The 24652-nt window shown below is 41.7% G+C and overlaps 1 protein-coding gene across 1 annotated transcript in view; it reads left to right on the top strand.

Moving 5' to 3' along the window:
• The window catches only part of LOC124795848 (probable 3',5'-cyclic phosphodiesterase pde-5), a 762693-nt gene that overhangs the window by 412100 nt on the left and 325941 nt on the right, over positions 1 to 24652 (top strand). Inside the window, exon 2 of the mRNA XM_047259933.1 lies at positions 16521 to 16610. Coding sequence (XP_047115889.1) covers positions 16521 to 16610 — 90 coding nt within the window. The remainder of the gene's footprint in view (positions 1 to 16520; positions 16611 to 24652) is intronic.

The raw sequence follows: 24652 nt of genomic DNA, 5'->3' as shown, positions 1-24652 counted from the left end.
CTCACACTGAACAGTACGTTGCTTATAAAACACACGGATTTTGGTTATTCAAAAGTCGCAGTTTACATATTGAAATTAGAATTTCACGTTTTCGTTTTTCTCACACGTTCGTATTCACTCTGCGGTATCCAAGGTCAAGGTGTAATCAATATTCCACAAAGTTTTCATTCAGAACCCCTTACGTCTCCATCCGAACATGATGATGCCTGAGCTCCGAACTGAACTCTTCAGATTTCACAAAGCAATCACAGATCTCACGCTAACGAGGACTCGGTTAATAGACATAACAACATCCATTCACTATCTTGTTTTGAATTAACACCATCATTCAGATTCATAAACAAGTTGGCAGTAATTAATGACAGTCGCAGTAATTACAGTAACTACAGCTTTGTTTCCAAAATATGTTTTAACTATTAGATAATTTCATAGTCCATAATAAGTTCACACCTTTCGGCCTTGGTAATAACTACTTGCAGCTAGCTACTGGATCAGAGCGCACCTGTCATCCGATAACCATGACTCATTGTCTGATGCTGTGTGCCCGCTACCGTCCCTTGCTTAACATAGGCGCGATATGAAGCGCACACATCAAATTTACAGAGGAGATTGCTTACAAAATCCTACAATATTGCTCAAGTGTGTGGGACATGTACCGGATAGGACTAACATGGGATATTGAACGTATACAAAGTAGGGCAGCACGAATCGTTACGGGTTTGTTTGGCCCATGCGAGAGAGTCACGGGGATGCTGAAAGTACTGAACTGGCAATCGTCTGAAGATAGACGAAGTCTACCCCATGAAAGCCTATTAACAAAGTTTCAAGAACCAACTTCAGGTGTTGAATCTAGGCGTATAATACGACCTCTTACGTACCACTCCCTTGGGGATAATGTTGACAGAATTAGACTAATTACAGCTCGCACAGAGACCATTAAGCAATCATTCTTCTCCCACAAACGGTAAGAAGTCCTACTAACTACTATAATTGAAAGTAACCTCTGCGATGCAATTCACAGTGGTTTGCGGAGTATGGATACCAGGACAGATACCTGCTAACATCGTTGACGTCTCTGAAAGGAATCTTGTGACACGATCTTTAAAATAACTGCTGTTCATACTCCTGCTTATGCTGTTGTGTTGACTGAATAATCAGCTTTTGATAATCGTCGATTTTTTGCTGAGTATGGGATGTTTTCACACTGCACGTTTCTCCAGATAATATTACACTTCAACAATGGCTTTTTCTCTTCGAGAGGATTTTTTTTACTGAATTCGAACAGATCAGTGTTGGTTAACGGTTTCTTGGAGTTCCTAACCTTGCGTACGTAGCTGTATTCCACGTAGTGCACCCTAACGGGGCAGTAAACTGAAGGTATCGGTGCTATGTTGAGAGGGTAGCTTCATCTAGCTGTTAGATTTATGATCAAGTTAGAGTCGTGTGTGCTCTGTGCGTTGATAAACAGAGGATTCTTCCATCGCTGACACACATTTGTGAGATTAAATGCCGGCCGGTGTGGCCGTTCGGCTCTAGGCACTCAGTCTGGAACCGCGTGACCGCTACGGTCGCAGGTTCGAATCCTGCCTCGGGCATGGATGTGTGTGATGTCCTTAGGTTAGTTAGGTTTAAGTAGTTCTAAGTTCTAGGGGACTGATGACCACAGATGTTAAGTCCCATAGTGCTCAGAGCCATTTGAACCAACCATTTTGAGATTAAATAAACGAATCGGCGTCGACAGTGACCTATGGCTTCGTTCCCATGCAGATTTGTGGAAATATACGGTGTTTAACGTAAGACGTTTTCATACAGAGTAGTAGTCGAGATTATGTGTCACCATCTCTCCTGCTATCGCTGTCCATTTCTGAGGCCACCATGATTCAAACCGTCCTTGAAATTCTCGAGTACCATATACTAGTGTGTCTTAGCGACGTCAAATACTGACGAGGGTTAAAAGGCGCTCATCGCATTCAGTCATATGATGCTTTTACGTATGTGACCTGTCATCTACGCTTCGGAGAGAGTCATCGACTAAGTAAGTCTGTTAATATCTAACCATGAAGGAAAAACACGTATCTGTCGCCGTCATTCCCATCTGTGATGTGAGTGGTGAGAACAATGTTGCTGCATTTTCACTGACGAAATATTGCCTAATAGGCCCCAGCGTGTATGTTTCGCTGAACGGTATCTGGGGTACGGCTTCAGCAGAATGTGGTTCCCCAACAGGTGGTAACGGCGGCACGCGGCCGGCGTTCAGTTCCCCAGAGCATCAGGTGGAGCATCCAGCAACCTGATGCTCCTCGCTGGCACTCCCATGACAAACTGCTGCTCCGTATGTACCGATGTATGTAGTAGGCTCGGGATAGTGGCGCTGCGTGACCAGGAGGACACACTCCAAGCTGCTTAGTGGCACACAAGAGTGAGGAAGCAATGTATTTGACGATTGATGTTCAGGAAATCTCTATCTGCTTTGGTTTTCGGATAGCTTGAATTGAGGGTCAGTCATAAAATTTTATCACCTCGTCATCATCCAGTAGCGACCATGAAACTGGACGATGATGTTAGTCTTACTGAATATGTTACCCTTGAATACGATACCTTCACTACGTTTTGGTCGTTGAAAAGTTTAACATTTAAGTGACACTGGTGAGTGTGTATATATGGTGGTAAACGAAATTACCATATATTACTCACTTAAGAATCGAGGAGCACGGAAGGGAATCACTGGTTGAGAAGGGAGTGAGATAGGATTATAGCCTATCTTCCATGTTATTCGATATTTACATTGAGTAACGAGTAAAGGGAAACGAAGAAAGATATGGAGTAAGAATTAAAGCTCAGGGATAAGAAATGACAACTTGAGTTTGCCTATCACATTTCAATTCCGTCACAGATAGCAAAGGACTTGGAGCAGTAGTTGAACGAAATGGACAGTGTCTTGAAAGAAGGATATGACATGAGCATCAACGAAAGCAAAACAAAGATAATGGAATAGTACTCGGAGCAAATTAGATGATGCTGACGGAATTAGATTAGGAAACGAGATACTTAAAGTAGTAGATGAGTTTCTCTATTTGCGGAGAAAAATAACTGACGATGGCCGACGTAGGGATGATATAAAATGTAGACTGGCAATAGCAAGAAACGCGTTTCTGAAGAAAATAAATTTGTTAACATCGAATATAGATTTAAGTGTTAGGCTGTGTCTTCTGAAGGTATTTGTCTGGACCGTAGCCATGGACGATAAACATTTTAGACAAGAAGAAAATAGAAGCTTATGAAATGTAGAGCTACACAATAATACTGAAAATTAGACAGGTAGATAATGGGGAGGTACTGAATAGCACTGGGGAGAAATGAAATTTGTAGCACAACTTGACTAAAAGTAGGGATCTGTTGACAGGACACAATCCGAGACATCAGGGGATCACCTATTTAGGATTGGAGGGAAGTGTGAGTGGTAAAAATTGTAGAGGGACAACAAGAGATGAATTGGATAAGCAGATTTAAGATGTTGTGGGTTGCATTAGTTAATCGGAGATGAAGAGATATGCACAGGATAGAGTAGCATGGAGAGCTGCATGAAACCAGTGTTTGGACTGAAGACCACAACAACAATACAAATGTTCTTCTTCTGACATGTTGGTGTGAATATTTACCACCCTGCACCTAAAGGTACTAAACAAGCAATAAATTGAGCAGGTGTAATCCTTGATGTTCTCAAAGAGGACACACTGACATGTATTTTACTGTTAAGCTGGGAAAGGAATTTTGTCAAATGGTTAAAAATCGTTCAAACTCGATAATCACTTGAGTGTCATTCTGGAAATGCTTGCCAATGACTTCTTTTTCCGAAGAAAGAGAAAGAAATCATTATGTGCCATGTCAGGATAATACGAGAGCGTGAAGCAAAATTTGACAGCGCATAGAAGCAACATGTCTGGCCGCCTGCTGTGCAGTATCAGCTGGGCGGCTGTCCTGGAGCAGAAACGCCCCGCTTCCATGGACACTTCGACATGACAGCCTCCTGCTGTCTCAATTCACAGGCGTTTTGAATCCATCCGAGCAGCGGAAACCAGTGGGCAGTAACCTTTCTCATGCCCAGAATGTGGTGGAACATGTAGAAAACTGATTCACACTCTTTCGACTATAGCATCGATTGAGATACAGCGGTCTTAGACAAACGGGCCCTCCTCTTGCGATTGTTGGTTCTTCACAGATGGTCTGCCACATCGTTCTTCTTATTTTGACTTCTTTGAAAACTCAGAAAGTGTCTTTGCCACATGTCACTATGTCCTATGATGATGCTTTGTTGCGGTAGACTGGATTGATGCAACGTTGTTCCCATTCAAATGCAGAGAAGAAATTACCGCACGATATGGTCTGCACCATTCCCTTTTGGCTTCGCCAGCTGCTACAGTGCTACAGTACGCAGACTACAGACATATAAACGCAAATAAACAAAATCCTACCTAATTTTCTTCGCGTAAACTGATATCATTTTCAGTGATTCAGCATCGTGTACTTGATGAACCACTGTGTATTGTAACGTACCCTCTCTGTTATTGTTTTTGTTTTTTGTTACTGTTTTTTGTTATTGTAGTTGTAGAGATATGAAATTATTGTAGCTGTCTGCTTGGTCAGCCGTACTTTGGAATTTTTTTGACATAGAATGGAGCCTGAAACTTGCGTAATAAATACTTCGCGTGAAGTGCGATTTGCGGCATAAACAAAAATTGATTGCGGAGATGCAATCCACAGAATATTAACAGAAAAGCTTTAGAACAATGCGCCCGACTGACTAGACACATTCAGAGGGTACGTACATTCGTGTACGAGTGGTTGGGGTCTGATGAGAAAAATCTATCTTAAATTTTTTTTGTGTAAAATAATTACGTCGTAACACACTCGGAGATTGCGAACGTACAATCAGGGTAGAGGCACGTACTTTCTATCATTCCCCGTGGCCTGGGTAAAAGAATTGCAATTATTTTAATTTAAGAATATTTCTTTTTCAATCGGACTCCTTCCTATTTTTATACGAAAAGGAAGATTGCAGGTTCTGAATGTCTCGGCAAAACACATCGAAATTAATCTTAGCGGCTACCAAGGGAAAGTAGTGAGCACGATCACGTACCTCTATTGTTGAGCAGCGCCGTCGTAAAGATCGTCGCCTCCATCTAAAATTCGCCTTCACAAATTAACAGAATAATTTGTACTCCATTGGTATGGGATTTAGGCTTGATTTTGACAGAAATTATAAAACACATTTTTCATCATTTAACACACACATAGACACGAAACTATACAGTACGTCTTTACGCCAGCACATCAGAACAAAAGGGTAGTTAATACTAGAAGTAATAAAAGAATCTCGAAATTAGTGCTTTGTCTCTCAATGATAAAAAAGTTTTTTAGAGTATTCCTCTGGTATGACAGTCGAACAAATTTTCTTCTTGTATCTCTGAGATTAAATTACAACATTTTTTAGTTCCTTTTCAGTATGGAGTAAAGCGAACACTTTTTTCACATTTTATTTCGGTTCAGGTTGTAAGCCCAACTGATCCAGTTGTCTACTGGAAAACGTACTTATAACCATAAACCTATGTTTTATGAAAATAAAGTTTTGCGAAAAAGGCCATAAGGTATTTAATTATAGTAAGTATTTCTGTTTACCCCAGTATTTGTGGCAGTTTAAGTAACGTTTTATCAGATAATGAAGTGAAAGAACTTAAAACTTCGTTGATATTGTAAGAATATAAATTGTGCCCTTCACTTAAAGATCAAGTGAACTATGTATTCAGACTGAAGCAACGAATGAAAATTTGTACCCAGGGAGGGATTCGAATCCGGGTCTCCTGCTCATTACACAGATGTGCCAACCACTACGCCAGGCTGGCACAGAGGCTTTGCACAACTGGACGGACTTCCCTCCTTAATCCAAAGCCCTTTTCACACCTCAGCCCACTTGTTTTCTCCCTAAACTCGAACAGCAAGGCAAAGGCTCTCCGACTTTATTGGAATAGCACCTCGGCGCCGAACAAAATGGGGAATGATTAAAGCACGTATGCCTGGGTTTCAGACAGGACTCCATTTTCGTTCGATGCTGTGGTGCTATTCCACTACAGTTGGAAAGGCTTAGCAATGCTGTTAGAGTTTATGGGGAATACCAGGTGGGCTAAAGCGTGAATGGGAATTTGGACTGAGGATGGAGGCGTGCTGGGGGAGTCCGTGCAGTTGTGCAAAGCCACTGGGCCAGAGTGGCGTAGAGGTTAGCGCATCTGCCTAGTGAGCAGGAAACCCCGCTTCGATTCCTGGGCTTGGCACAAATTTTCATTTGTCGCTTCAGTCTGCATGTATACATCACAGATGTTTGAGACTTGATAACGTCTCTGGAACCATATCGTTCCATTTGATTCAAGGGAACTGTTAACACGTCAGTAACTTACGAAGTACAGTTTAACTGGTTTTTCGAAGTATTTACTAAATATTTTAGTGATTTTACATTGTATTCATGAGTACTGAATAGTCTCTAAATCCATTAGGTACAAATTTTGAGTGACACACATGCATCGGTCCTGGGCACAATGTTGGTCTGTTAGTATAAGTTGTGTTCTCTGCATTATTTGTAATTATCATTTTTTTGCCTTGAGAAGCGCAACTAAAGATAAATTATCAACAGTATATGAAGAACAAGGGGGAAATTTATTCACTTACATCGGTGCGTTTAAGTTATAAATTTCGTAGGAATTAGCTCGAAAAATATTATGAAGGAGAAAATTATGAAACATACTAATGAGTTGGCCTCAGTATATAAACTGTTTCATTGCAGGTGAAATAGACATTCGTTGTAACTATTTTAGTAGATTTTAGGTTTTAATTATCGATCTGCCCGTCGCTCTTTCACAGTGTTTCTTTCATGGATTGTTTCAGAAGTTTGGTCTTTCTAATCAGCATAAACAGGAGCGATCCACGTGCAAATTGTGCATACCACGGTGAAAGATACGGGGTATATTTCGGTCACACCCTGCATCTATTCCGTTCTAATAGACTATTACGTTGTTTTCATTGTCCTCGTGCGCAATGTGCTATTGAGCCATTGCAGTCGTTTTATACGAGCGCCGCTTATCAAAATTTCTGGAATAGCGGCATTACAAAAAGGCTGTGCAGCATGATAGTGGTGTTATCGAGCTCCCGCGTGTATTGAAAAGTAACGGCCTTTCAAATCCCTGGCTCTTTGGTAGCACAGTAGTATGTAACCTGAATAGTATTTCATGGTTCCATGTACTGTTGAGCTGCAACGTTTGCATAAATGCAGTGCAAGACAATTGTGTATCGGAATGTTAGATGAGCAAGATCCAAAAATGAAAATTTGCTCTGTGTATGCAACGATATTAATTAATATAAAATATAGTAACTGTTGAGCAAACGAGGTAACAATATCAACTGATGACCAGTCAGTTATTCTGTGTTGTTAGATAGTCGTAATAGGTGTCTTCAGACAGGAATTCCAACAGATTTATGAAACGGTAAATGCATCCCGTATTTTTATCAGCTATCACACTGAAAAGAAGTTACCCGAAAAACAAATATTTCAGTTTTATGAACATAGAAGTTACATGGGGCAGTTAAAAGAAAACGAGAAAGATGGGGAAAAAAGTAAGTAAACTGTTCACTATTTCAAAATTTATCTGTTAATACACTTATCGCACCTGTGAAACAAGACGGTCAGAACCATCATGGACGCATATTTGAGGTTTCATACCAAGCTTGACTGTACCCAGGCGTGCACTTCCTCGTCCGAAGCAGATCAACGGCCACCAGTGTCTTTCTTCAGGGCCGTAAAAACATGGAAATCGCATGGGGAGAGGTAGGGACTGTAAGGAGGATGTCAAAGGGCTTCACAACAAAACTTCTGCAGCGTAGTCGAAACAATATTGGCAACATATTGGCGGGAAAAATCCTGCAACAGCATGATTCCGTCAATCACCGTTCCTGGGCGCCTGGACTATGGCGCGCTTCAGTTTTTGCAAAGTCTTCCGATCTCTTCCATGGAATTTCCATATTTTGGAGACGTGAAGAGAGAGACTGATGTGCGTGGACTCGCTTCGGACGAAGAGATGCCCACCTGGCTATAATCATGGTTTCATAGGATACCGCAAACATTTTTCCATGAAGGCATTGGTCATCTTGTCTCACGATGGGATAAATCTACAAGTTAGGTGCGTAAGTTTATAGCGTTTTTGTTTTGCGTTTGCATGTTATGGGTTTATTTATCGATTCTCAAAAAAAAAAAAATGGCTCTAAGCACTATAGGACTTAACATTTGAGGTCATCAGTCCCCTAGACTTAGAACTACTTAAACCTAACTACCCTTAGGACATCACACACATCCATACCCGAGGCAGGATTCGAACCTGCGACCGTAGCAGCAGCGCGGTTCAGGACTAAAGCGCCTAGAACCCCTCGGCCACAACGGCAGGCTATCGATCGTCATTTTTTATTTGTAGTTCACTGTTGCTATTTGAGTCATTTAGAAATAGTGAGTGATGCTGTGTACGCTATAAAGTGGAGTTCCAAGTGGGGAAATAGGAACTTTTCCGAAATATTCTTCTGCCTGAGTTCGATGGAGGGGTGTCGGCAAGTGGAGACAGCCAGAAACATTTGTTCCGTGTATGGGGATGATGCTATTGGGCAGAGGAATTCAAGAAAATGGTTTCCTCGTTTCAAGGAGGATCGTTTTGACATTAAGTAACTTATTTGGGGAATTCAAGAAAATGGTTTTCTCGTTTCATGGAGGATCGTTTTGACATTAAGTAACTCTCCATGGTTGGCGTTAGTGATTAATCACGTTGAGGAAGACCTTCGGGGTTTGATGAAGATCGTTTAAATGCGTTAATACACAATGATACACATCAGTGTTCTCGAGAACCGGCAAATATGATAGAATGTTGCCATTCCACTTTCGTGCGACAGTTGCACGCAGTGGGGAAGGTTCAAAAATCGGGTGTATGGGTACTGTATCCTTTAAGCCAAAATCGCAAAAAATCTGGGGGTAGCCATATGTGCATTTCTTCTTGCTCATCATCAGTTGGTGATACCACCACCCCTATCCTGCATGCCCACGTTCGTTATTTTTTCCTGTACTTCTATACGGATGATGACGGGAAATAGCGTCTTTATGCTAACATATGGAAAACGAACGAATGTTTGAGCCTGAACAAAGCAGCTACTCCCTGCACAAAGACCTGAGCGTATCCTTGAAAGCTAATGTTATGCATGTGGTGGAAGCACGACGGTGTGGTGTTCTACGAGCCGATTTCCCAAGATGTAACCATCACTGCTGACATTTATTGACAACATCTGAGACGTCTTGCAGTCCAAGAACAAAGGTCAAGAAGACTTCGTGAAGTGATGGTACTAGACGACAAGCACCGCTCGCATTCTGATAGACTGACAAAAAACACTATACAGGAGTTGGGCTGGTTAGTCATTACGCATCCACCTTATTCACCTGATCTTGTGCCCTCAGATTTTCACCTTTTCCGCTCCCTATCGAGCAGTCTTCAAATAATTTCTGTTCCAGATGAAAAAGAGCTCCGAACATTGCTCGATAAGTTCTTCACCTCAAGACCAAGTGATTTTTATAGTTGCAGAGTCAAAAAGTTTCCTCAGCGTTGGCAGACTGTGGTAAGTAGTGAGGGAGAACATATTATTGATGCCTAAAATCTCTGTTATGCGCATCTGCTGTAACTCACGAAAAAACGCTATGAACTTATGCACCAACCCAATATTAACAGTTATGATGAATACTTTAGAAATATTAAACAAAATACTTACTTTTCCCATCTGTCTCGTCGTCATTTGATTACTCCTTATAGAAGCTGTACGAGGTTGTAACGTCATATGAAAAACTTCAGAACGAATTAAGCACGCTATAATAAAATACCTTGTGCTTGAGGCCGCATAATTCTATACAACAAAGGAGAAACTGCACAAAAAAGTCAGCGTTTCACAACCAACCCTCAGCGGTCCTCTTCGAGCGACAGCGGTCTCATTTCCTCGAAGAGAACTGCAGGACGTTGATTATTAGTTGACCTGTTTAGTTTTCTAGACTGAAAATATTACTGAATATGCTTCAAAACCTATACAGCTTGCAGAATAAGCGAAAATCTTGTATGAATTAAAATTACGATTAGATGTGGTTTGTCTTGGATGTAGAGTCAATTGCTATCCCACCGTGTGGCATTCGTGTTGAAAGCATTTAACGTATGAAGATATTTCTGGCCATCATTGTGGGCGGTCTTTATCCTGTTGAAACCGTACATCGGTATCCTTATAACAGATGGATAGCAGCACAGGAGTAACAACACAACAGATGTAGCAGGCGTTGGCTTCTCATCTCTCAACACAGACTAAAGACGAACGAAACTTGCAGCCTGTAGCCTCCCACAGCATGGAGAACGGATTTGAACTTTTCTATCGTGAATGAATGCAATCTGTACGATGGCATTCAAATTGAAGTCGTAAACGTACGCACCATCACTCGAAAACATGCAGAATCTGCATTGATCACTGACGAACGTAGAGCCGCATTTATCTCCCCCGCAGTGTGCATCCCGACAGCTGGAAGATGTGACTGGAACCCTCAGCAGTGAGACGGTTTTTAATGTTTCATTCCGATACGTAAGGTGCTATGTGGCCTTAGATCTTCTCGTATTGTCGTTCCGGCCTTTTACATCCATCTGTAGTAAGAGGATGTCCGTAGCTTGACTAACATATGTTTACAGACCACAGCCGAAGCAGCGACACCTCACTCATATATTTCGTTCAGCTTGGGCAGCAGTCTTTCAACTGTTCCTTCCAGTTTCTTCAGGGATCACAATGCGATTGCACTTAAACATCTGTACCCGTTATGGATGATGATACAAAATTGTTAAGGCTTTCATGGCCACTTGTTGACAAACTGCCTATTCGCTTCTGTCTCGAGTTCTTCGACCGACGTTCACGTAATGATTTTACTGACGTTTCGCCAGCACGAGTGGCTGGCATTGTCAAAGCTTCCCTGACGTGACTTAACACAAGCACTCTCTTCCGAAGTGACTCTCTCTCCGGTCAATGCGCAGGTTTGTGCCATGTGCCGCGGCAGTGCGTGGCTGGCTGCTGATTAGAGTAGTGGTCGCTGGGCGCGAGATTTTCCAGGCGGGTCAACGCAGCCACAGGTGAGGCTGTTGGAGAAGACACAGTGTCCACCACAGTGAACGAAATATAAGATAGACATTGCATTTGCAGCGAAACTGCGTTACAATCCTTGCAAATATGGCACAATGAAACCAAATACGTCGTACAAATATAAGCGACGAGACGAGTACATTGCAGTTTTAGCATGATTCTACGATAAATATTAAGAACTTACAACTATTTTCTAATTTTGAATTTGGTTTATGGTGTGGATTCCTGTTATCGTGTCCTAGTTCATGAACCATGGGCAACGTATGACTGGCCGAGTAAGTGGTCCTGACAGTCGGGATATCAGTTACTTTGGAATAAGGCTGGGCATCTCGGACATATTCTGAGTCGTGGTCACCTTTGTGCTCAGACGGCATAGACTACCAAATCCACCGGTTAGTCCCTCAACCGTTAGGGGTAAAACTCAATGGGACCCGGGGCAAGTAAGGCTAGCAACCTGCTTCCCTGGTACTTTAAATATGATGCTGGCAACAATCAGAGCAAAATGCCTCGGACCTTTGGAGGTGACGGAGTCCCACCTCTAATTGACAAAGCAGGGACTCCTAAGATACGACTCGGCAAACGAATGGTAACGAGATGGGGAGCTATTAATATCAATGGGGCTACTCTGCGAAGAAGGTAGAGCTGGCAGAGGCTGCAAGTAAGATGGGGTAGGACATTTTAGCTTTTAGTGACATTCGGGTAAGGGGTGAGAAAGAAGAGGAAGTGGGAAAATACAAGGTCTACCTGTCAGGAGTCAAAGCAGGAATAGCACAATGGGGTGTAGGGCTTTACATCAGGAAATAAATGGAACCCAGCGTCGTTGCAATAAGGTATGTAAACGACGACTGATGTGGATAGATTTGACAGTGCCTAGCAAGAAAATTAGGATTGTGTCAGTATATTCGCATTGGGAACGGACAGATCTACGTAAGATGGATAGTTTTTATGACGTACTCAGTGATATAGTTGTTAGAGTAAAGCACATGCACAGTGTTCTGCTCATGGGTGATTTTAATGCCAGGATTGGAAATCGAAGAGAAGGGTATGAAAAGGTTGTGGGTAAATTTGGACAGGATATGGAGGCCAACGGGAACGGGAAACAACTCTTGGATTTCTGTGCCAGTATGGGCTTAGCAACCACAAACTCCTTTTTTAAACATAAGAACATTCAACGCTATACTTGGGAAGGCAGGGGAACCAGATCTGTCATTGACTATATAATAACAGATCAGGAATTCAGGAAGGCTGTGAGGGACACACGTGTATTCAGGGGATTCTTTGATGACACTGATCACTATTTAATCTGCAGTGAAATTGGTATTGTGAGGCCGAAAGTGCTGGAGGTCAGGTCCATATGTAGTAGGATAAGAGTGGAGAAACTTCAGGATAAGGAAATCAGGCACAAGTACATAACAGTGATCTCAGAAAGATACCAGTTAGTTGAATGTAGTCAATTACAGTCATTGGAAAAGGAATGGACAAGGTACAGGGACACAGTACTAGAAGTGGCTAAAGAATGTCTTGGAACAGTAGTGTGTAAAGGTAGGATGAGGTTAACAGCTCGGTGGAATGACACAGTCAAGGCAGCCTGTAAAAGGAAAAAGAAGGCGCATCAAAAATGGCTACATACTAGAATTCAGGTAGACAGAGAAAGTTATGTTGAAGAAAGAAACAAGGCCAAACAGGTAATTGCAGCATCGAAGAAGAAATCTTGGGAAGACTTTGGAAACAGGTTGGAGACTTTGGGTCAAGCTGCAGGAAAACCATTCTGGAGTGTAATTAGCAGTCTTCAAAAAGGAGGTAAGAAGGAAATGACAATTATTTTGGACAGGCCAGAACAACTGCTGGTGAATTCTGTTGATGCCTTGGGCAGATGGAGGGAATATTTTGAAGAGTTGCTCAGTGTACGTGAAAATACGATCAGTAATGTTTCAGATTTCGATGTACAATGGAATGGGAATGATGATGGAAATAGGATCACATTTGAGGAAGTGGAGAAAATGGTCAATAGATTGCAATGCAATAAAGCGGCTGGGGTGGATGAAATTAAGTCGGAACTCATCAAATACAGTGGAATGTCAGGTCGTAAATCGCTACACAGGATAATTGAAATGGCGTGGGAGTCGGGACAGGTTCCATCAGACTGGACGAAAGCAGTAATCACACCAGTCTTTAAACATGGAAACAGAAAAGATTGTAACAACTACAGAGGTATCTCTTTAATCAGCGTTGTGGGTAAAATCTTCTCAGGTATTGTTGAAAGGAAGGTGCGAGTATTAGTTGATTGGTTGAAAATCAGTGTGGCTTTAGGCCTCTTAGAGGTTGTCAGGACCAGAGCTTTAGCTTACGGCAAATAATGGAGAAGTGTTACGAGTGGGACAGGGAATTGTATCTTTGCTTTATAGATCTAGAAAAGGCATATGACCGGGTTCCTAGAAGGAATTTATTGTCTGTTCTACGAGATTATGGAATAGGAGGCAAACTTTTGCAAACAATTAAAGGTCTTTACATAGATAGTCAGGCAGCAGATAGAGTTGACGGTAAACTGAGTTCATGGTTCAGAGTAGTTTCAGGGGTAAGACAAGGCTGCAACCTGTCTCCACTGTTGTTCATATTATTTATGGATCATATGTTGAAAACAATAGACTGGCTGGGTGAGATTAAGATATGTGAACACAGTCTCGCATATGCTGATGACTTAGCTGTGATGGCAGATTCGATTGAAAGTTTGCAAAGTAGTATCTCAGAGCTAGATCAGAAATGGAAGGACTATGGTATGAAGATTAGCATTTCCAAAACGAAAGTAATGTCAGTGGGAAAAAGATATAAACGGATTGAGTGCCAAATAGGAGGAACAAAGTTAGAACAGGTGGACGGTTTCAAGTACTTAGGATGCATATTCTCACAGGATGGCAACATAGTGAAAGAACTGGAAGCGAGGGGTAGCAAAGCTAATGCAGTGAGCGCTCAGCTACGATCTACTCTCTTCTGCAAGAAGTAAGTCAGTACTAAGACTAAGTTATCTGTGCACCGTTCAATCTTTCGACCAACTTTGTTGTATGGGAGCGAAAGCTGGGTGGATTCAGGTTACGTCATCAATAAGGTTGAGGTTACGGATATGAAAGTAGCTAGAATGATTGCAGGTACTAGTAGATGAGAACAATGGCAGGAGGATGTCCACAATGAGGAAATCAAAGAAAAACTGGGAATGAACTCTATAGATGTAGCAGTCAGAGCGATCAGGCTTAGATGGTGGGGTCATGTAACACGCATGGGAGAAGCAATGTTACCCAAGAGACTCATGGCTTCAACAGTAGGGGGTAGGAAGAGTCGGTGTAGACCAAGGAGAAGGTACCTGGATTCGGTTATGAATGATTTTGAAGTAATAGACTTAACATCAAAAGAGCCACCAATGTTAGCACTGAATAGGGGATCATGGAGGAATTTCATAAGGGGTACTATGCTCCAGGCTGAACGCTGAAAGGCATAATCAGTCTTAAATGATGATGATATAACGCTAGACAATAGAAATTAATGTCAATTAAACCATTGTAGCAATCACATAATGTGAACTATCAAATGAAAGCCGACGATGTCATCAAACAACACATTATAAAGCCCTGCATGTATATCAAATGTTCCAGACGGTTTAAAAAAATATATACAGATCCGTATGAGTCGCAGTCATAAATACTCCAAAAGCTACAGGTAGTATGAAGATCGAAAGAATTACATAGTTCCTTGCCTATTCATTCCAGACAATGAATACCTGCAATTAGCTATTAGATATACTTTAATTGATTATTTATTTAAATAATCATTAATAAAAGTTGTACTACATCGATATGGAAGTGTGAATAATAAGGTAGTAAAACGTTTTCTTGATATAACGTGTATCTAGGAGACAGAAGAGCGCACTTTCTTCAAGTTGGTCATATGTATTTTATGATTTTAACACAACTAATTCATATTATAAAATCAGATATAAATATGTTTAGGAATGTTGCTAATAATTTATGTTATGCTGTATTATTTTTGAAATGAGAGGTCGCGGAACGATCGTAATAATTGTGCGGTTGCTCTGACGTTATCTATATATATGCAGATAGCCGTAGGTTTGAATGGTATTGTTCTCTTCGATATTTACCAGGAATTTATTACTGTGTGACATGACAGAAAGTAATTAATGCAAGCAGCAACGCGCACGTAGCCTCTAATTTTCGGTCTGGACGGCGAAGCAGCCGTTTTATTAAAACGCTGTAACTTTGTCCTGGTGTCGATCGGTTGGACCTAGCAGGCTTATACCTAAACTTTTTGTTGGACTTGGAATAACTAGCGTAGATTCATACTTTAAATTTTCACTAGACAGAATATTTGATGGTGGTAGCGCTGACTGAGTTTGGCTGCCCGTACCAACTTTATTTGTAAAACTTGAGGCAACTGATAACATTAAATATTTTGCTATAATTATTATTGAGAAATGCCTGTGATGACCTTGTTTGCTAGTTTTAGCTGTAATTATTTGGCGTACTGAACTGCAATTTGATGTCGCAATTAGTAATGAGAAACTGTGCTGTCATGCTTCGAGTGTTTGCTTTTGAAATTCGTGAGCAATGCGCCATTAAACAAATTTTGCACGTACGTGTTCCGCATATATTGCTCTGCTGTACTACATTAATTATTATTTATCTTTGTTTTCATTTGAATTAGCAATTGTGAAAGGCCAAGATTCGCAAATGTATGAATTATTTAAAATTAAAATTTATTGGATTTGAACGATAATAATTTAGTTTTGACAACGTTATTAATCCTACGGTATTTATCCAACAGTTTACTTGTATGTACATTATTTCGCTGGCTTGCTTACCACGTTAGAGTGATATAAGGACGAGTTCTGTAATAAATGCATGGTATTTAAAACTCTGGTGTACAGCTGATCTATATGACACTGAAGCAAACAAAGCTAACAGTCTAGGATGTAAGCTGCCCAGAGCAACAGCGAGTTTTAAAATCGCTGGTGCAGCTGCAGAGTTCTGTGACAGACTTTTACTTGTTGCCATGTGAATGTGTGACATGAGCCACTGCCACTAAATCACTTGTGAATACACTCATTATCAGTTTGCGATAAGCACAGAACTCGCGAGTGATGTTCCTTATTTTCCAGCAGTGTAGAATTTACAAACTGACGCTGATGCGTCCAGCAGCATATTACACAAAAATGTACATTGCATGCTGTTGTAGGTTGACAAGGCGCCTCGGCTGAGAGTTTGTGTCATTTTGTGTTGCAGGCAGCAGCTGCCAGCAGCAACAGCAGCAGTCGCAGACGTCGCTTCACGGCAATGGCTCCGTGCTCAACTGCGAACAGCATGCGGCGACAGGTAAGCTCTGGAGAATAGTATTACAGATGCTACTACGTCGTACATTTACTGGGTGTTCGAGAAATATTGCAACAAACTTAGAGTGGTTGCAAAGGGTGTCTTGAGGAACAAATCGAGGATAGAAACCCGTGTCCAGAAACGTCATTCATTGACGCTCCAAAGCATTAAAGTTATAGGAGCTGGCGCCTGCCACTAGGCCACCCCTTCGGCAGCAAACGTTACATTTCACACTGACCGGCCTATAGGCAGAATGTCTAGCAATGTCGTTTGTTATTCAGTGATGACAAGTGCAATGTGCTGCGAATACATAGAAAGAAAGATCCTTCATCATTTAGCTACAATATAGCAGGTCAGCAACTGGAAGTAGTTACTTCCATAAATTATCTGGGAGTAGACATTAGGAGTGATTTAAAATGGAATGATCATATAAAATTTATAGTCGGTAAAGCAGATGCCAGACTGAGTTCATTGGAAGAATTCTAAGGAAATGCAGTCCGAAAACAAAGGAAGTAGGTTACAGTACACTTGTTCGCCCACTGCTTGAGTACTGCTCACCAGTGTGGGATCCGTACCAGATAGGGTTGATAGAAGAGATAGAGAAGATCGAACGGAGAACAACGCGCTTCGTTACAGGATCATTTAGTAATCGCGAAAGCGTTACAGAGATGATAGATAAACTCCAGTTGAAGACTCTGCAAGAGAGACGCTCAGTAGCTCGGTACGGACTTTTGTTGAAGTTTCGAGACCATACCTTCACCGACGAGTCAAGCAGTATATTGCTCCCTCCTACGTATATCTCGCGAAGAGACTACGAGGATAAAATCAGAGAGACCAGAGCCCACACAGAGGCATGCTGACAGTCTTTCTTTCCACGAACAATATGAGACTAGCATAGAAGGGAGAACCGATAGAGGTACTCAAGTTACCCTCCGCCACACACCGTCAGGTGGCTTGCGGAGTATGGATGTAGATGTTTATGGTGACTGATTGCCACCATCGCCAGTGGAGAAGATAGAGCTTGCTGCTGTGTAGACAGGCTTTGTCTCCTATAAATGCGATACTCCGGTGCGTTGGCGGTCGACGGTTTCGGACGTGGGTTTCCATCTTCAGTTCTCTCTGCTTCTGTCATAGGTCGACCTGAAATGCTGGGAGGACGGCCAAAGGAAACAAGAGAGGATATAGTTTTCCAATACGTCATTAGACCGAATACAGAGTGTTCATTTTTCTTTTATGTGGAACACAATTAAGTTTGCAACTACTTTTGTGAGTCTAAAAACCTGTGTTACTTAGATTTGTGGAAAAAGAAAAATGAAGATTATAGATGAACATTAGTCAGCGACTAGGTCATTAGCAACGGCGCACAAGCTGTGGTTGGGGAAGGTGTGTGAGGACATCACACTACTTCTTTCCAAACACACTGCCTTAAGAAAGTTCTCGAAACCATCTAATACTTAAATGTAGGTAGACAGATGGGTATTTGAACTCCAGTACATGTGTTACCCTCAAAATAGAAAGTGCCTGCTGTGATGGGTGGGTCAAAATAATACCAGAAGAGCTAACCGAGATTGTTGCGTAATTCGTAGGCATCACAGCCTAAAGCTGGATACAGTAAGCTCACGACAAAAAAATATAAAATGTGTTCTTTGTATGATTGTATTCGTTACTTGAGATCCGCCAGGATTAGGTTAGTGAGTCCACAGGTTTGTACAGGTACATCGCTTCCAGATTAAGCCATTCGCTAAGGATTAAATCGCGCAGGTTCCACCAAACTGAGATGATGTTAATCTCACTGTTTCAGCCGCTGTCACTACATGTTCCACAGATTTTCTGTGGGATTCAACTCATATGATTGTGTAGGTTATTCCAGATGTAGTAGGCTGGGGCAGTGTCCAGAAAACCAGTCACATAGTCTTCAGCCTGACGAACTTTGCTGTTGTGGTCTTTATGCGCCTGTGTGGGCAACGGCCTCTTGCGAGGTGACCGATTCCAAATGTTCATGGCATACAGTTCCTGTCGAAACGTTCTCTCACTAACGGGGGATGATGGACCTTCGTTCCCTGCAACAATTCCTGTCGGATCTGGAAGCGATTTTGATTCACAAGTCGTGAAATGCACCTCCAACCCCTCTGTCAGGAGTTTTTTTCGACCACAATTCTGACGACGTATTTCGTGGCCACGTGTGTTACGCCACTGCTTGTAATCACTTTGATCAGTCCGCCACGAAACACCAGTAAACCAGTAGCTTCACACACCATATGGTCATGGGCACAACCAACCTTTCTGCCACTCTGGAACTTCCTAACATTTACCTGTTTTTACGTACAACTCCTGCTTGAAGCTTGAATATCTCGCTGATCGCTACTGCCATATGCTCACGTAGAGGCGCGCGCGGTTGAACAAGCGATTCGATCGCTGTGCCATCTGTAAAGGCTTAACGACTGGTCTATGAGTGCGCATCGGGGTGAATAATTTTTTGTCTGTTAAGCTTATCAGCGACAGCCGTATTCGCTTCATTCTCATCTACGCGGAAGTCCTACACTGATGTGACAAAATAATGTGATCGCAACTCACCGCGAGATAGAATGCCATGTGATGGAGTTGTGGGCACGTATCGCGATAAGGGAAACGTGTGAACGGAGCAGAGACGAATGAGAAATCATCCCAATAATAATATCGGCCAAACAGGAAATCCACTCGCACAAGCGACGTTGACAAGAAACAGACTTTTATGAGCCGGCGCATGGGTACGAGCGGCCCTGAAATGACAAAGCTGGTCCGCTATTGCTGTCGTGAACATCTACGGAAAGTGAGTGAAGCAACGGCGTAACTAGGCTGGAGCGATCGGGACTTTGAAATGGAGGCCCCGATTCTAGTGCCCCTAGTGCCTTAAAGCAAGAAAATGGTAAAATTAAAAATGGAAAAATTAGTAAAGTTGATCAATCAAGTGAAATCTTGCCCTGTATTAAAATAATGATTTTGAAAATCATTCTGACGTAAGAAAACGTGAATGATTTTGCCAACCGTAGCTAGAGATGGCGCTGTGTTCAGCGGGTCCATGTACTCATGAACGAAAGCAGACCTAACTTGTAGATTCAAAGATCAGAGAAATGCTATATATAAATGAATATGAAATTGTGTGTACATCTTGATATGTTGAATTAAGATACTGTTTGCAGTCAATTCTGAAAGCTAAGATTAGTAGCGACTGGAAAGAAGTCTTGCGATGTCTGCCGAAATAAGCTACTCTCGTCAGTCACTGCTCCTAGCGTCTGCCCCGAGTTAAAGATTAATACTTGTGTCAGATCAGGGGGTACACAAAGGCGTAATGAGATCATGTACAAGTGATACTAACTGCTACAAATCACCGAAATGAAATACAGCTTAAAACAGTGACGACTATCGTGTCACCGCCATTGACAGTGTCCTTGGATTGTCAAAATTAGCAGCGAGGAGAATCGGCGATATAGACCTCCAACTGTAGCTTTATCTACCCATTCAGTACTAAGAAGGCGAGAAGCAGAGAAAATGTGGGCGCACTGTCCTGGGATTGGGTTATCAACTAGACTGGCACGAAGACGAAAGCTGACTCACCTTATTAAATATTTATGTGGATATATCCATATCCATATCTATTTAAGTATATGGTTCTGGTAACACCGGCCATGACCTTCTTCTACTGTGCAGATGCACACATATTCCCCGAACTCTTACGGGACTTGGTTAAGAATGTCTTCCACAAGTTCTGACAAGGGAACCTCCCCATCGCACCCCCCTCAGATTTAGTTATAAGTTGGCACAGTGGATAGGCCTTGATAAACTGAACACAGATCAATTGGGAAAACAGGAAGAAGTTGTGTGGAACTGTGAAAAATAAGCAAAATATACAAACTGAGTAGTCCATGGGCCACATAAGCAACATTATGGACTAAGTGTGCTTAGAAGCGCCGTGGTCCCGTGGTAGCGTGAGCAGCTGCTGAACGAGAGATCCTTGGTACAAGTCTTCCCTCGACTGAAAATTTTACTTTCTTTATTTTTGCATAGTTATTATCTGTCCGTTCGTTCATTGACATCTCTGTTCACTGTAATAAGTTTAGTGTCTGTGTTTTGCGACCGCACTGCAAAACCGTGCGATTAGTAGACGAAAGGACTTGCCTCTCCAATGGGAACAGAAAACATTTGATCGTAAGGTCATAGGTCAACCGATTCCTCCACAGGAAAACACATCTGATATATTCTATACGACACTGGTCACGGCATGTGCGTCACATGACAGGAATATGTTGTCGACCCACCTAACTTGTACACTTGGCGAATGGGTAAAAAGATTCTTCTACCTTGCCCGATTTAGGTTTTCTTGTGAATGTGATAATCACTCCCAAAAAAACGATGAAAACATAAGCGTTTGTCACATAAACTGAAAATAAAAAATTAAAATTTACACTTGATGGAAGATTTGAATCTAGGACCTTTCGTTCCGCAGCTGCTCACGTTACCACGAGACCACGGCGCTCCTGCGTTCCTACCGTCCTTATTGTTGCTTATCTTCCTTTGAACTACTCAGTTTGTATATTTTGCTTATTTTTTCACAGTTCTACACAACTTCTTCCTGTTTTCTCAATTGATCTGTGTTCAGTTTTTCAAGGCCTATCCACTGTGCCAACTTATTACTAAATCTGAGGGGGGTGCGATGGGGAGGTTCCCTTGTGAGTGTGTTGGGGTGGGACACTACGACTGTAGTATGTGGACATACAAGGTGAGAATGTGGGTCTCGCGGGAGGCGTGCGCAAGATAGTCCTTGCAGTCGCGCTATCCTCTGTGCCCTCGGTGGCTCAGATGAATAGAGCGTCTGCCGTATAAGCAGGAGATCCCGGCTTCGAGTCGGAGCACACATTTTCACCTGTCCTCGTTTATATATTTCAACGCCCGTTAGCAGCTGAAGGTATTAATATAATTCTCATTTCACCTTATTAAATTACAATCAGGCAAATCGCATTTCACGCCGTTTATAAGTCATGTATTAATTAAAAGCAAAATTAACTTTCTGGCAAAAAAACAGCTTAATGTTCGAAATTCGTCTGTAATCGTTAGGATTACTTATAAAAATGTATCCTTTCTTATAATACGTGCTTGTAAGAAGTGTGTTTCAAAACACAGTGGTGACACGCTCGATTTGTCAAACAATGTTACACGAGAAAATCCAGAGATCACTTGGTAGGTAAACTTTGAAGGAGAAGGTACAATTTGCAGAATTACGATTTTTCCTCGATTTCAAGATTTACAAAATTTATGCTTCTCCTACAAAAACTGCCACAGTCAAGCCTCGGTAGACTCTGGATAACTGCGATGCAGAAATCAAGTTACTCTGAATGTAACCGCAGCGTCGACGATGGCTCAAATGGCTGTGAGCACTATGAAACTTAACATCTTAGGTCATAAGTCCCCTAGAACTTAGAACTACTTAAACTTAACTAACCTAAGGACATCACACACATCCATGCCCGAGGCAGGATTCGAACCTGCGACCGTAGCGGTCGCGCGGTTTCAGACTGTAGCGGCAAGAACCGCTCGTCCACCCCGGCCGGCGCAGCGTCGACGATCTCCGTATTTATTAACTAAACACGCCAGTGAGAATTTATGTTATGCGACCGTAGAAGGCTGCATTCGATATGACGCTTTGTGCTTCGGGTGCTACGGATTGGCTGAACTCGGATGCTTTATGAAGGCTTGCCTTCTGACTGCTGTTGTTGCTCCTTACTCTTACTGCATTTGACTGTTTTCCTAAGATTTTGCTCACGCGGGATGGACACATTCATGTTGCTCGCCTGTCGCCTCGACTGAAACTGATGCTCAGCAAAGGCGGAGGCCGCTGTGGAATCGCCTGTATTGTTGAGAACTGCGTCGCGTCACGTTATGTTGTTTACTCTAACAGCATAATCGGAAAATAATCGCTGCACAATTAAGGAAACTATCCAGCGATAATAACAGGGGCATAACTAAGCTGGGACGACCGAAGCAGTGGCCCGAAGATAAGATTCTCCTGAAAAATAAACTACAAAAAAATAAACGAAAATTAAAATGAGGAGGAAAAGTGGAAAAATTAGTAAACTCAGCCAGGAGAAATCTTTCGCTATACTAAAATAATCAAAGATTGTATTCGTAATGATTCTGGTGTGAAAATATGCGAATCATTTACTTCCTTCACCCAGACAAAGCTAACTCTACATTAGGACTAGAACATCAGTTACTTGAATCTATAAGACAAAAATGACTAGTTGCGAACGAGTGTTCCGACCTAGGCTGCGATGGAGCATCCATCACGAATGCATGAGTGGTGTATACAATGGTATGCAAAAAAAATCAAATCACAGTTTAGAGTTAATTCTTAAAGGTAATGTAGACGTTAAGATGCTAATCAAGAGACAGCCCCGTATTTCTTAACATCTACAATTTTGTTTGGCTAGTTATCGTGTTAGTATTTGAAAACCTGTTCTTGAATCTTCAAAGATATCAGCATAGAGACAAAATTTAATAAGTTGGGCTGTCAGATAAGAAACTATCTATACATTTAACGAGAAATTCATTGACGATTTTAAGGCTCTGATAAACAGAATTCGTACGATTCAGTATGAACCACGAGAAAGAATTAATATTCCACCTAAGGTCCTGCACTCTGAGTTGCACGTTCCACCAACAATTCTTAGAAATTGCACTGCCAGAAAGAAATAAAGGAAGAATGTGAGCGGTTTAACGTCCCTTCGATTCAAGGACATTATAGACAGAGCGAAAACTCGAGTATGTGAAGGATGAGTAGGAAAATTGGTCGCGTCCTTTTCGGAGGGGCCATCCCTGCATGAAGTATTATGTTGTAGATGCATACGAAGTAAAACGACCTATTTTCACACATGAAGCACTTTGGTTTTTCAATGACATTTTCTCATGACATTTCTCTTCTATTTCGAGTACAGATAATGTTAATAAGAGCTGTATTTAAATCAAAGTGTTTAACTGAACTTACGGCTAGTGGAAAACCTGATTTTTCTTTTCCGAGCTACAAAAATTAAGGAAATGCCTTTTACAGTAAGTCAGGAATGGTTAGCCAGTTTGGAAATTGTATTAAAGGGAGAAACTCGGCGAGGATGTTATCAGGTTTGTTCGACTGACGTGAAGTGTAACAAAAGTGTTGAAATTCCTTAAGTGGAAGAGCTCAAAGCAATACTCTCTATTTCTCTCGAGAACGTGCTTAGAAAACTTCGAAAGCCAGAGCTCACCTGCTACGTGTCTATCCCGTAGAGATCGAGCAGAGAAAACAGTGGAAATAGCAGCTCCCACAAAGGCGCCGAAGCATTCTTTCTTCTCACGCTCCATCCGCCAATGGAACAGGAATAGAATTTAATGCATGCTCAAATAAAAAATTGTCCTCGATCACAGTAGAGTATACATGAAGGTGTACACCTGTAAACTTACAGATAAACTGAAAACAAATTTATTTTTATGGAATAATGAGCCATCCATTTGCCACACACAAAATAGAGGAAAAAGTCTGTTAGGTAAGGCAAGAATGTGGTTTCATTAGCATCTTTCATTTTTACAGGGACACTGAAACTTAACGTACTTGTTTGAAATTACATGTTCGTTCTTGTTTTGTCTTGCGTTGCTGAATTAAATATTGTTTCACATTATGCCTTCCTCGATTTTCAATTTATTAGATTTCTCTGTTCTGAGCAGGGCGCGTTGGCTAAGTGATAAAATGACAAACCCACCTGCTACGAAGTGACTGGTATGAAGCTTCGTACCAAATACTCATCATAGTGCAATGTTCTACAACTTAGAACTCTAGTTATACAGTTTGTCGGAATTTTCCTTAAACAAGTGCGTAGACAGCTTGCTCGCGAAAGACACTGCTGGCAAGAGAAATACTCCAACCTTTAATTACTATTTCTACGTTTACTGAATCGAAGTGAGCGCAAAATAATAACGAACGAAAAGTTGAGAAAATATAGGCAAGTATTTTTGATTAACAAGGGCAACAAAAATAATTAGGT

The sequence above is a fragment of the Schistocerca piceifrons genome, chromosome 1 (genome assembly GCF_021461385.2).
Source record: "Schistocerca piceifrons isolate TAMUIC-IGC-003096 chromosome 1, iqSchPice1.1, whole genome shotgun sequence".
Classification (NCBI taxonomy): domain Eukaryota; kingdom Metazoa; phylum Arthropoda; class Insecta; order Orthoptera; family Acrididae; genus Schistocerca; species Schistocerca piceifrons.
This window is presented reverse-complemented; position numbering and strand designations above follow the sequence as displayed.